At 39.6% G+C, this 15,006-nt stretch overlaps 1 protein-coding gene across 1 annotated transcript in view; it reads right to left on the bottom strand.

Moving 5' to 3' along the window:
* Positions 1-15,006, bottom strand: part of PDE11A (phosphodiesterase 11A) — a 287,291-nt gene that overhangs the window by 71,773 nt on the left and 200,512 nt on the right. The window contains exons 11-12 of the mRNA XM_036320024.1: positions 7,292-7,438; positions 6,928-7,035 (exon numbers count right to left, since the gene is read on the bottom strand). Of these exons, the coding sequence (XP_036175917.1) occupies positions 6,928-7,035; positions 7,292-7,438 (255 nt within the window). The remainder of the gene's footprint in view (positions 1-6,927; positions 7,036-7,291; positions 7,439-15,006) is intronic.

The following is a 15,006-nucleotide window of genomic DNA, read 5'->3' as shown; positions in this document are numbered from 1 at the left end:
AATCATAAAACCTAAGTTATACTTTGGATATATCTTGTCTCTCAACCTCAAATCATATTGCAAATGCTTGCCCATGTAAGTCTCAGAATGGCAAGCCTGCAAAACTTAATGGTGTGTCTGGTATAATTATATGTATTGAGTAAATGATGCATGAATAAAAAAACTGGATTGATTTTAATCAATTTATTTAGTTATTTTTTAACCATTTCCATGACTTAATTTTTAACCTATTAGTTAGAATAATTTTCAAAAAATTACTCATTTTGGAAAGTCAAAAGCATATACAAAATAGAATCTGATAATGAACCTCCATGCATTCATTACCTAACTTCAACAGGAAGCCATGGTTAGCCAGTCTTGTTTCATCTATATTGTCACATGCATTGTTTTGTTTGTTTGTTTGCTGGAGTTATTTCAAAGCAAACCTCTGGCATCTATCAATATGCTTTATTTCATTCTCAAGAAGTCCTGATGGGGTTAAATAAAAATCATTTAATATACCTCTCCTCATACTTTGATAAAATGTGCAAAAAGATATACAAATGGGATAAGGAAAATTTCAGGATAAATATCTTAACAAGATGTAAAATAACAGGCTTCCACTTCAATTTAGATAATACAATAAACACAGCCCTATGTATGTAGCACACCTACTGTACTTCAAAAGGAAACCAAAGAAAATGCATATTATCTAAGGACTTAACTTTCAAACACTAAGAATATATGTACTTTATGATTTTTTGAGAACAAAGATGGCATATTCTATTCATGCTTAGAAATATAGTTTCTATTTTATGATAAATTACTAGTGAATTGGATATATAGTCTACCTGTGGTTGGTGAGAACAGAAAATGAAGCAGATCACGTGGTCAGCATTAACGGTGCAGAGAGGCCCCTCCCAGTGCCACCAGAGGCCAGGTTGATGAAGTTCAAGAATATGAGACCTCTTCTAACCTTCCCCAAATTTTTACTAGCCATCCTTCAGCCAAAATTAAACATGAGACTCTTAAAAAAATTAAAACTTTTTAAAGCTCCCAGCTGGACACCCTCAGGTGCCAGGTCTCAGCCCCAAGAAAGTGCCTCTACTGAGTCATAAACCGTGGAAATGGAGGCTGTGATAAACGACCCTGGCTCTGCTGCGAGTCTCCCTGACCTGGAGGATTCGGCTGGCGTCATAAAACACAAGTGACAGATTAAGCAGTTTACCAACACCATAAAAATCTCAAGAATAAATTCACTTTAATCAAAAATGCTATATTGTAACTAGGCAGCCCCAGTCCCCAAACCGCATACATTTCCTTACAAGCCCATGTCCATGAGTAAGAGCTTAGCCTTTTCCCCAAACGCTGGGCATGGCTATGTTCATACGGTTTTACAATTTACATGTCCTAAGAAAAATACTCAGCCCTGGCTGACGGTGCAGGAGAATTTATTTTCACTAGAAAGGGAATGACCCATAACTCATGAATGGCAGCGCTTAAAGTGAGTTATGGAGGTTACTCTCCTGTGTGAGGAAATGGATGGGATTATCCTTCTGCCCAATTGTATGTTTGGTTATTAGCACACCAGGTTCTTAATTATGTGTGGCTTTGCCTTTTTCTTTTTATAAAATAAATGTGGATAAAGGAATGTCAGCTAGAAGCATGGAGTGCTTGATTGCACTCTGATTATGTGGCCTGAGAGAATAAAAATAGGAACTTTCTTATAAGATTAAGAGGCAAGAGTCTCAAGTATAATTTAAACAATGTATTCAAATTGATTCGCTCCATAGTTAATTTATAATGCCCTGTGCTGATATTCTGCAAAAACATTAAAAATCACTCCTTTTTAAAATTAAAAAATGGCCATCCTGAAAGTTATACTGGAAATCAATCTTTCCTACAGGAAGATTAAAGAATTGATTTTTCTAACATACAGGTTTTATTGTATTATTATTGTATTATTAGTAGGGAAATGCAATGTAAAATGATGTTTGATGATTACAAACATGACTGTTTTTTGGTTTTTTTTACTTTATTACAGTCTGTTACAGAACAAAACTTGTAGCTTTCTTTGTACTTTTCAATGTTATCATCTAAAAGTAATTATTTTTTCTGTTGAAATTAGGATTCTGGTTATTGATAAAAAATATTTTAGTTTAAAATTCCACTGGTTCTCTTCTTCTTGGGGAAAAGAGTTCCTATTGTGTTTTTGAGATCTTTCAGAAGAAATTTGCCATCTCGAAAATCAATGGCTTCCCTGAACACGGCAGACGGCAGGCAGCAGACAGCACATTTTCCTCAAGCTGGCGAACAGGACGGATTTTTCTCCCTAAACGTCCCTTCTGCTCTCTAGTTTGAATTATCAATAAAACGGCTTGGCTTATCTGTGAAAATAACCTTGTTGACAACACAAATAAGGACTTAAACAAAACACGCTACCTTCACGTTTAAGATTTAGGAAGCCCCCAGGAAATGTCAGGGGGTGTCAGTGTGTTTGCCGTGATACTTGGTCATTATTAGTGTTTAACTGCAGTTCCCCACCAGCGCCATGCGGCTAGCACCACTATAAATTTTAATGTGATCATGTGCTCTACTCTTTTCATATTCAGTGAATTCTGCAAGATCATAATATTCTGTATGAACCCTAGCTGAACCTCAGTGTGATAGGATGAAAGAACAAGATTTCTAGCAGTGATAGTTGTTCATCATTTTATAGTTTTTTTGGGGGGGAAAAACTGGACACTGAGCAACATGGTTCTTTGAATCATATTATCCCAAACTAAGTCCACACGTTCAATGAATCTTTGTTGAGCCCTCCAGGATGCAGGGCACGGCCCAAAGTGCTAATGACTACATTTATGGGATAGTAAAGAACACTGACTCTTAAAGAAACCTTCTCCCCGCCCCCCACTCTGGAAAGTCTGTCAACGCTCGTACATCATTTATAAAACCAAAAACTGTCTCTGCAACCTTGGCTCCACCGCATGCCTGTTATTCTGCAGAGTACAAACAAAAGCACGGCTGTTTCCTTTATCTGGTCTGTACTGTGAATATAAGAAGTGTGTTTGTCACCTTTCATTGCGCATGTGTTCGATGGAATATCTATTCTACAAGCTTCTGTAGATAAAGAGAATATGTATAATTATTCTTCATCTGCAGGTTTTTATTCCTTGTCTTAATCACAAATTATATACTCTGTTTATCCGAGGAATTAAAAATATTTGGAAAATTTCAGCTATTGAAATATCTCTTTAGAAGCAAAGAATAATGTTGAAGCTTTTGTTTCAAAAATCTGGAATCCAGAGGCATGGAATAAATAAGTCATTAACAAGGTTTCCAGTGAACTAAATTTCCACCATTTTATATAAAATTGCCTCTCTCACAAAGCAGTTTGTTCTTTTTTTTTTTTTTTTTAATTTTTAAACGAACGAAACTGCTTTGTTACCTAGACATAAGGTGGGACACTTTTGCAGAACATAATTCTCCCAGTCAATAGTTTATTCTCTGTGTTTGAAGTGATTTTAGGGTTAAAGGTTAGGAAACTGGTATGTATATTTATAATTTGCTTGTGCTGTCGTACATAGTGTCATAATTTGCTCAGCTATGACACACAACTATGAATTTTCCCATTGCCAGAGACAATGGGCTTAAAAAACACACCCATAGATGCAAGGCCACAGGGAGAATGCCTTATTATTCATGCTAACAGCTCGGAAAGAAAAGAGGCAGATTTCTTCTTATGGGAGGGGCCCTTTTGTACATACCGGCTTTATTGGTGTCTCTTTTAAAACAAAAAAAGAGTGTGGGGTGGGATGTGCCTCAGTGTCTCCTGTTCTCTAAGAAACACTTTCAAGGAAGGTTGGTAAAGTGTGGCGCCCCCCACCCCCCCACCTCTCGCTCCTCCCCCACTTTCCTGCCAACTGGCTGGGAAACTTTGCCTTGGAGCGCCATCTAGAGGAAAATTTAGCGCACATAGGCCATGTTTTCTTGGCTTTGTGACTCAGACCGAATCCCGTAGTTGGATTTCCCTCCCAGAGTAATAGAGATTTTGGCCCTATCTTAACACATGGAAACAGAACAAGATACAACTAGACTGTAAATAGAATCACTTATGATAAAAAACCAGTGAAAGACCCTAATACTCTTCAGGAGTGTCCTTTCATGGGAAAAAGTAGGTTATCATTTTGCCATAGATTGAGGTCATATTCCAGAAATTAGGATTGATGAATGAATCAAATTCACATTTTTTTCTTCAGTGATCAAGTAACATTTTGTAATTCTATAATTATTTCCTTAGTTAAAAAATTCTAATGAACTAACTAGATTGTTCATGGTCAAGATGGAGAAGATATTGCTTGTGTTAGGAACATACCAACGCTGACATTTTCAACCTATTGTAACCCTTAGTCAAGTTCAGCAAAATTTAATTAGCAGAAAATAATATTTTTTACAGATGTGGTTGCTCCTTTCAATTCCAGGGAGAAAAAAAATAACATTGACCAACATATTCTTTCCAAAGTCATGTTTTTATTTTTGCAATACCCATCCCCCGACACACCACAAGAGAACTTGAATAGCAAGCTCTCTCAGTTTGCCTAGCATTAATACAAAAACAAAACCCAAATCTTCTCAGTGATACTCCTTGCCCTAACCGGTTTGGCTCAGTGGATAGAGTGTCGGCCTGCGGACTCAAGGGTCCCGGGTTTGGTTCCGGTCAAGGGCATGTACCTTGGTTGCAGGCACATCCCCAATAGAGGGTGTGCAAGAGGCAGCTGATCGATGTTTCTCTCTCATCGATGTTTCTAACTCTCTATCCCTCTCCCTTCCTCTCTGTAAAAAATCAATAAAATATATATTTAAAAAAAATAAAACAAACAAACAAAAAAAACACAGTGATGCTCCTCAAGGTTGCTGAGCAGACTTGCAAAAATAACTATACCCTTGAAATATTCTGGTAGTGTGAGTACCACCATTGTGGTGACGTAGTTTGAGAGTTCTGCTTTCTTCAACTTCTTGAAAAGGATCAAGATGGTCCACTTTATGGGAACATTTACTCAAGACAACTGGGCATGCATTTCCTTTCACTCCTAAGTGCCCACCCTGATCCTGCCACTCTTGCCAGCTTCCCCATCCCAACTACTTTAAGGCTTGTCATGAAAGTCTGCTTCTACCTTTGCCATCTCTAACTCACAATGTCATGGCCAGCCATTCCTTTTCCTTGGTTGAAAAGGTTCCTGTGTCCTTATTTTGAGATTTCGCTATAAATCCATAGGTTCTCCAAAAGAACAGGTTAATAATTTCTTTATTGAATGTCCTCTGTGTGCCAGACATATGAACTCTGCACACAGAAAATTATTCCTTGTCCACTGAGATCTGATATGAAAAAACAAAATGAAAGTGGTTATTATTATTTTTGAGCAATATTGGCACTTGAGCAATTAAGGCTCACAGTTCAAAGCATCTTTCTTCCTCACGTGACAGGCTGACTGCTTTTCATGGTGTAAGTTACAGAGGATGGGGCCAGTCCACTTTTCCCAAGCTGGTCTTCTTGTTCCTTACGCAGTTGCGGATCCAAAAACAAGCCCTTGAGGGTAGAAGTGAAGACATTTTCGTCCCATCTTCTTGTGCTACCGGCACGCTTGAGTTCATCAATCCAACATGCGTTTCTTGAACACCTACCACGTGCATGACAGAGTGCAAGGTGCTGGTGAGGATCTCAATAAAAGGTGCTGAGCCAATAAGTGAAAGTTATTGAAAGAACAAGAAATTATCTCTTCAGCCTCAAGAAGCCTGCGCTGTAGGAGAACAGGAGGCTGCAACTTAAAACGCATGGCAGACCTAGCTCAGAGAAGCAAGTGATTGTTGGCGGATGCTTGGGGAGAAAAGGGAAGACTTCGTGGAAAAACTGGCATTACATCAGTGCCTTAAAGGATGAGCACAGTTTGAATTGGCAGGGAATTTCGTGAAGAAACAGAATACGCTTCGCTCATTCGGACTGAAAGGAAATGTATGTCGTTTGGCGTTTCCTGTTTTGGATTTAAGTTTTAATCTGGGTGCAGAGATGTAAGGTATTTAGATTTCTGTTATGTGAATCCAAAACTCATGTTCTCCTTTCATTTTATATAGTAAACATGTTCACACACACATATACACGTGTATGCATACAAAGGAATGATATATAACAGTGAGGCTAAAGAAATCAATACATTTAAGCCAGGAAACATTTTATTAGATGATAGTTTAACAGTCTAAGTTGAAAAATCAGGCCAAAACAAGCCTTATTTCTTGCCAGCAAATGGAGATGAATAGAGAATTTTGTTTCAATCTTTGCCACAAACATTTGCGTTTAGATTAAATTCCAAGGCTTACTTCTGGCAAGCTGCCCTAGTTTTCTCCATAAAGAGAGACTGCCCACCATGACTGGATTACAGCCACTGGAGCGGAGATTTCAAGCCTAGTGCCCCCCTACCATCTGAGAACATCCACTCCCTCTCCCTCCCGGGGCTTCCCTTGGCCGCCCTGGCCATTCTCCCAGATCAGCCTTCTCAGGATTTCCGTGTCCCCGGAGGTAATGTTCACACACCCCTACTTTGGCTTTCCACCAGCCAGTCTTATCCAGTAATCTCTTTGTTCAGTTTCTCATCCCCGTATCCTTTGCAAAAAAAAGATTACTTTGTAAATCCACGCATTTCTTTTGCAAAAAGAACCAGTTTCCTAAGATAAAACTCTGAAGAGGCTCAAGTCATCATTCCAAGACTACACCTGCTTCAAATGTCAGTGAAAGCTCAGACACTGCCATGAAACATGCCCTCCCATAACCAGGTAGGTAAGTTCCATGTAAAACAAATGACACGGCAATGTGTCCCAGACACGGAAACGTGAAGCAGAAGGCCTGGAGGCCCACACAAATGACAGATGACTCTCACCGTCACTAAACACACTTACAGTCAACATCGCAAACATCAGCTGGCACACGTTGAAGGCGTGTCTCCAGTTGTGGTACAGAACCATTCGATAATTTTTCCTCACTGTTAAAAGCCATCGGCACAGTGTCTGAAATGGGAAGGGAAAGGTTGTGTCAGGCAGTTGTATGTGTGTCTGGCGGACCAGTACCAAAACGATGCCTCGGAGTCATCTTGGACGATTCAGATCCCTTCACAAATATCACATGTAATTTTTTTGGTGACCCTATGAAGTGTGCAGGGAAAGTATTATCATCCCCAGTTTGCATTTGGGAAACTGGAGGCTCAGAGTAGCTGCCATGGTGTCCCAAGTGCACTCCGGAATCACCCAGGACAGAACACCTTACCTCATAGTCGATTTTAAATTTCTGAACCATCCCCAGCTCCATGAACATCCGAAGAGCAGCCGTGATCATGGCATCAACGTCGAGAGAAAAGTCATCAAAATGGATGTCATCGATGGCAAGTTCTGACACCAAAGGGATGTTGGCTGCCTACGAAAGCAAAAGACATAAGTCAAGGCAAGTTCACCAGCTTTTCCAAGCCCCTCATCTCGCCCTCCTCTCCTGCTTATCTGACGGGCCACATAAATCAGACCTGACCTGCACTTACACCCTGATGCAGCTAAACTCTGAGCTGGAAATGTCTTTTGTTTCTGAACTGCAAATGCCCCAAGCAGATGAAAGGGGGAGGGTAAAAGGAAGCTAATCTGAAGAAAAAATATACACACTGGATCTAGTCTGCAGAATTTAGAATACAAAGCTGTCTAGTTTACTGAAACCATAGTCATACAATATATTCTGATGCATATTACAGAGCAGTAAATGCACGAAACATCTGGGCAGCCAGCAGCTGTGAATTTTAATTGCTGCTAGCCAGGAGAAGGACGTGGGGATACACTGCTCTGCCTTGTTTTCTGTATCCTTAAATCCTGTAGCTGTGCACGTGCTCTTTGTTACACGCGTTGTGTACATTCGTAAGGATGGAAAGGATCAGAAAGCACATCTCTGGTGCAAAATGTGTTTTCTTAACAAAACAAATCCTTGTAGAGTTAGTATAGGCATATGCTTCATTGAGGGAATACATTTGCAAGATTGTTTAGCTTCATTATCTCTAAACCATTTGATAATTTAACATAATTACAATAGTGGTTATATGAAGTTGTCCCTTTGTATCTAAGGAGAATTGGCTCCAGGACCCCCATAGGTACCAAAGTCCATGGATGCTCAAGTCCCTTATATAAAATGGCATAGTATTTTACTTACATACATCCTCCATATACTTTAAAGCATGTCTAGGTTACTTGCAATACCTATGCAAATGGTATGTAAATACTTGTTATAGTGTTTAGGGCAGTGGTTCTCAACCTGTGGGTCGCGACTCCTTTGGGGGTCGAATGACCCTTTCACTGGGGTCGCCTAAGACCATCAAAAAACACATATATAATTACATATTGTTTTTGGGATTACTCACTATGCTTTAATTATGTTCAATTTGTAACAATGAAAATACATCCTGCATATCAGATATTTACATTATGATTCATAACAGTAGCAACATTACAGTTATGAAGTAGCAATGAAAATAATTTTATGGTTGGGGGTCACCACAACATGAGGAACTGTATTAAAGGGTCGCAGCATTGGTTTAGGGGATAGTGACAAGAAAAAACTTTGTACATGTTAAGTTCGGACAGAACCCCAAACCATCATAGGCCTAACTACATAGTATAAGTCAGCAACAACATAACATTTTTGTTCCAATAGTTTCCATCTGCTCTTGGTTTAATCCTCAGATGTGAGACCCCTGGATACAGAGAGCCAGCTGTATTTATTGTTTTCAAAACAATCAATTGTCCCACACAAATTTAAAGGTGAGAAAAAAATATTTGGGAATATATATATTTTCTTTCTGATTGTATTGGGTTTACCATATTTTGGGGGCCAGTCTTTGTAAGGGAATAATTTCTGTGTTTTCAGATTATCAGGGACCATTCTGTTTCCATATTTCTAGTCTATTCCCTGGGTGTAAATTCCCAGGGAATAACTTATGCCCTGGGACTAGTTTGGCTGAGCAATCAAGTCCAGATCTGGTGACTCTGAGCATCCCAGAAACCATATAATCAGTCCTTTCTTCCCACCTCCATCTTCCTCCACAGGCATTTACATCTCTAGGCTAAAATCCAAGCACAACATGAAAGAAAAATGAACAAATACATAAATTACAAGACAAGTTACATTCTGCAGATTGGTTATTTTCATTAAAAAATGAATCAGCTTATCCTTCAGTGAATCATTGTAATATATTATCATGTTTGTAGAATCTAGCTCCTTGGAATTAAAAAGGTAAGGCTTGTGAAATTCAAACATGGTAGTGGTAGAAATAATCTCTGTGTGTATGTCCTTATTGGAAGTCCCTGGCCTTATGCTAAGCACTTCAGTACTTGTTTTTTACTTTAAAAATATTTTAAAATCAAAGTTATACATACACATAATTTAAGAGTTAATTAGGTCTGCAAAGCTAGACACATCCCCACCCCAACTCCCACACACACACTTGTGGAGCTCCTCTAGCACCAAATTTTTAATTATTTTGTTTGAAGCATTTTTATTAACTTCCCAACATTGAAGATGAAGCTGTCTCACACTTTATCTGTAACCTCTGTGATCTTCTACACTAACCCTTCTTACTTCCCAATATACAGGGTGGGTCAAAAGTAGGTTTACAGTTGTGAGTAAACAAAACACAGAGTCTAGTCTTGTATTCTTATTTATTAATTATTGTATTATTTTCTATACTAATAACTGTATACCTACTTTTGCACCACCCTGTAATAATATAATAACTTTGTTTAGAGAAATATTCAGGGTTATATTATCACAGCTATGTAAAAGACAGTCATAGCTAAGTCATTAAATTTACTATGATTATTTTTCTTTCCTTGACAGCATTTTGTATTTTGCAGAGTTAATAATTATCTTTTAAAATCTGTGCTTAGTTTTCTATATACTTACCATTAATTCAACCCCCTAAATTCTCCACAATTATCTAAGTCTCATGTGAAAAAAAAATTGGATAGCATCTTAATTTTGTTTCATGGATACAATATCTTCTCTTACCTCTCTGCTGGCGTTAATGATAATTCTACTTGGCATTTTCTTCTTCCTTCATACCTCAGAGTTTCTGCAACCTGTACTGGGGGGCTTCTATGTCTAACGCCTAGCTTTTGCCCCAGGGTGTTCCTCCACCATACTCCCAGGGGCATCTCCATCTCTCTTTTATTTCTGTATCCGACATCTTTCTCTCTTCCTGTGTCTCTCCTCATTACAGTGAGGCATCTTCCAACAGGTTCCCAAGAGGAAGTGTGTGGTAGGAAAATGTGTATGTCTGATTGTTTTCATATTATTGTCACAACTGATGGAAAATTTGTCTAGATACAGATTTCTAGGTTGGAAATAATTCTTGGAATTAGGACTTGGAAGGCACTGCTGTTTCAGCTTTAGATGTTACTTTTGTTCAGAGTCTCAATCCTTTGAAAATGACTCCCTCTCCTGGGCCATTTTTGTAGGATCTTCTTTTTGGCCTCCAAAGTTCTGAAATGCCATGAAAATGTGTCTAGGTGTGAGTTTATTTTCATTTACATTCCTAGGTACTTTTGAACCCTTTAATCTGGAAAGTCAAGTCCTTTAATGCCAGTAAAAAAAGAAAAAAAAGAAAACAAAGTAAAATACTCTCTTTGATGAATCAAAAAAATCCTTCCTCCCTTATTTTTCAGGAATTCCTTTTATTTGATCTTTGGCCTGGTTTTATTTCCTCTTTGGCCTGGCTCATCTTTTCTTGTCCACATACTTCTTTTTAATTGTTTAAAAATAGCATCCTATTCCTGGCTGGTTGGGTGTCGTCCTGTGCACTGAAGGGTTGCTGGTTCAATCCCCAGTTGGGGGCGTTCAGGAGGCAGCCGATTGATGTTTCTCTCTCACATTGATGTTTCTCTCTCTCTCCCTCTCCCTTCCTCGCTCTCTCAAAATCAATTTTTAAAAATATTTTTAAAATAGTATCCTAATTTTTTTTCGTGGATCACTATCTTCTCTTGCCTCTCTGAGGATGATAATGATAATTCTAATTGACATTTTTTTCTCCCTTCATATGTTACTTTACTCCCTTCACTTTGTTTTAATTGTAAAAACACAGAACATAAATTTATTCTTTTAACAATGTTTAAGTGTATAGAGCAGTATTGTTAACTATCTGCACATTTTTGCACGATAGATATCTAGAATGTTCCATCTTGTATGACTGAAACTCTGTATCCAACGAACAACTCCTCATTCTACTTTTCTGTTTCTATGATTTTGACTACTTTAGATACCTCACATAAGTGCAATCATGCAGTAATTGGCTCTCTGTGATTGTTTTATTTCACTCAGCATAATGTGTTCAAGGTTCACCCAAGTTGTACCATGTGACAGTATTCTTTTGTATATAAGGCTGAATAAATACCCCATGTATGCGTATACCACATTTCTTTATCAACTCATCTGTGGGGCAGAGGCTGTAAAGGCATTAGAGGCTTTCCCTGGCAGAGTGGTAATCTTTGGTTTTCTGCTCCTGTTTAAGCACGGCTCTAAAAGCTTCCGGGGACTTCTGTGTAGGGGAATCTGATCGACTGTTTTCTTGGGGAAGCCACCAAACGTTGGTATCTTTGGGACTTTGCTCTTTAGCTATTCAGATTCCCCAGGGAAGCATCTTCCGGCTGGACCTGGTGGGGAAGGGGCGTCGAGGAGGAGCCTCAGCACTGGTCAATAATTCTTCATCAACCCCCTACACTCCCACCTCAAGTTTTGCACTGGGGTCCTCCTAACACGAGGACCCGCTGTTATACCCTCTTCGGAGGACCAGCCTCCAGTCTTAAGGCGTGGAGGAATGAGACAAAGGATCTAGAGATCAAACTGCTCTTAGATTCTCTGTTTATCTGTTTATAGCCCCACCTTTTTCCTTTCTTCCAAATTAGCCAATTCCTGAGCTACTTGGGGGCAAGAGTCTGTGATATAAATCTATTTGCTTCTCAGCTTTTCCCATTGCTAGCTTATGTTTTCTTCCTTGGTTTTGCTAAGTTACTTAACACTTGTCCATTCCTTTGTTTTTGAGAATTTATGCCTTAAAAAATATCCCAGCTCTAGCCAGTTTGGCTCAGTGAATAGAGTGTGGCCTGAGTTCCAAAGGGTCCCGGGTTTGATTCCGGTCAAGGGCATGTACCTCGTTTACAGACTTCTCCCCAGCCCTGGCCCTGGTCAGGGCAAGTGCAGGAGGCAATTAATCGATGTGGCTCTCTCACATCGATACTTAACTGTCTTTCCCTCTCTCTTCCACGCTCTCTAAAATCAATGGAAAAATATCCTTGGGTGAGGATTAAAACATAAATAAATAAAAATAAAAAGTATTCCTTTATTGTTGTTTTAATGTGGTTGGTTACGGAACACAATAAAGTTAGTGTGTTTACCATCTTTACCTAAAAATCATGGAAATTATCTTTCTTGAATGTCTTAAATAACCAGCTTGGAGAACTCTGGTGAGCTAGCCTTTGTCTGTAGTCCCTTTGCCTCTCTGTGCCTGGGCCTGGCTGCACCGTATAGATCTTTCTCTTGTTCTGAGCCTGTGTGTTCACTCTCGTCAACCCTGACCTCGCTTCTTGGGCTGTGACAACCTTAGAGGCAGGCGCCGCGTTTCCTTCCCTCAGGAAAGCTCTGGAATGACTTTCTGTCTTCATCACAGGTTTCCAGGTTGTGCGTACAGTGAAAGCCATAGACTTAGAATGATCTGTGCTTGCTTTAATTTGTTCAAATTCAAACTCAAATACAACTGGAAACCCATTTTCCCAGACAGTAAAAGCCCAGCCCCCAAAGACACAGGTGGCTGGTCTCCCAAGAGCCTGGCAAAGGAGGCCTAACAGAAATAGCAATGGAGACAGCATTGCGTCTCCCCAGGTGGCCCTGTCTTGTAGATTATTAATAGTGTGTTTCCTTCTGCCATTATAAATCCTCTACTCTGCAAAGGCACTAAATTCACTTAATTATCTTAAAAATTAAAGAATATAGGCATTTTTTCATTATGAAATGTTAATGGAAAGGAAATAAGAACATTAAGTTGAAAAATGTAAGATGACCTCTGGTTCACTAGACCCATCCTTATTGACCTTGTCTTTTTCTCCCTAATAGGTTGATTGATCCACAGTTAAATCATACCAGTCTATAGATCACCCTGAGCCCTGTCGTAAACCCTCGCTGGCACTTGTAGATGCAGAGAAAGTCCCAAGCCTTTCAGGAATGACTATTTTCAGCTATTTTTAGATGTATGGACAGTTTGCATCCACATTCCTAAATTCAAGAGCAGTTTCTGGAGGAAACTATGAAGAATAAAGTGTAGTGTGTGTTCTGAGGAGGCGTGCACGAAAGTTTAGGCTGCAAAAGATTCGGGGAAAGCCTTCTGTTGCCAGATTCCCTTGTTATGGACACACAAGACTACTATCTCTCCTGATAAGCAGACAGTGGGATTGTATCTTCCAAACCTATAATTACTCTAGCCATAGGATATTAACAAAACAAATCAGAGTCAATTTCTCCAAGTGTCAGTCTTCGACTTTTAAATATTTATAAGGCACCATATCCCTAAATCAAAGAGGAGTGCTACAATCCGAAATAACTACTGAATTAATAGCCAGGAAATAACATTTGGATAAAAGAACCATTTACTTTATTGCAGCGATAAATGAAAACACAGAATTATGAGTCTGGGAGCTAATTTGAATAATGTTCCAGAATTAGGACTTTAACTGGCTGGGAATACCTGGTATCCTTTGACCATTCTTCTTTTTTGTTTGGGTCTTAATAGGTAAGTGGCTCTCAAAGTGAGTCATAAAACTGCCTCCTCTAAAAGTGAAAAGGTAGCTTTACAAAGAGGCTGTTAAAATACAATCCTGGACCCTTTGACACATGAATATTACGTTTTGTATGCTCGAAAAAGGGGAAGAAACAACAAAGCCGGCAGTGGTCCAGCCCTAGTAATTCAAAGGAGAACTGACTTGTTGCCAACCCAGCCCACTCACTCAACCCTCTGAACAAAGTGGGGGACTTTAGGGTTCTCGGATTAGTGACGACAGGAGACTGGGCTGTGATGATGAGGAAGAAACTGTAAAGTTCTTTGTTTCGCCAGCACTCTTATAGCACTTACCATGTGCAGGCACTGTTCTTGCACTTTCTATACTTATTAACTCCTTTGGTCTTCACTAGGACCCTAAGAGGTAGGGAATATTTTTAATCCTATGTTACAGAGGAGGCAACGTGTTCAAGTTTGTTCAGCTGCGATTGGCAGAGGTGAATTTGAACCTGGGGAGGCTGGATCTAGAGCCTGACTCCTAAGCGCTGTATGCCTGAGGGCTCTCCATTCCTGTATGACACAAACAATCTTGGCGCACCGAGAATTCACAGGGACAAGCGCACACCATGGACAGTGCTTGGGATTCAGGTCCAAATGGACTAGCCTGTAAATCCATTTCCATAATGAGCAGCCTGGATCCATTTGAGGGGACGATATTTTGGTCCTTACTTATATGAATCCATTTGAGGAAATCTCCAAACTCGAAAGTGACTACAGACTAAGCCCCAGTTATTAGCTGTGTTTTGATTAGAGCAAACACAGAATTATCTCAGTCCTCCCCAGACCATCCTGAAAGAATAGCTTGTCCTCGGAGGGGGAAGAGGCAGACCTCAGGCAGAGGCGAAGGCTCAGACCGGCCAGCAGAGCACTCTTGGACTCTGATACCACCCTTGCCCAGGCAAGGTGCCGGTAAAGTAAGGCAAATAACCATCATCTCAACATGGGCTGAATGGGTGAGCCAGGCTGGGGGAAGATCTACAATCCCAAGTGAGCTCTCTTTCCTCACTGCCTGAAATATCACCGTTAGAGTTCCGTCAATAATGGCCAGAGACTTCTTCCCTATTAAAATGAAAATACCTTTGATGCAATGGGGTGGAAAGAAAGGCTCATAAAGCAGAACAGAAAATGA

Source organism: Myotis myotis, unplaced genomic scaffold (assembly GCF_014108235.1).
Source record: "Myotis myotis isolate mMyoMyo1 unplaced genomic scaffold, mMyoMyo1.p scaffold_m19_p_8, whole genome shotgun sequence".
Lineage (NCBI taxonomy): Eukaryota > Metazoa > Chordata > Mammalia > Chiroptera > Vespertilionidae > Myotis > Myotis myotis.
The sequence above is the reverse complement of the archived record's forward strand: the minus strand, read 5'-3'. Positions and strand labels throughout refer to the sequence as shown.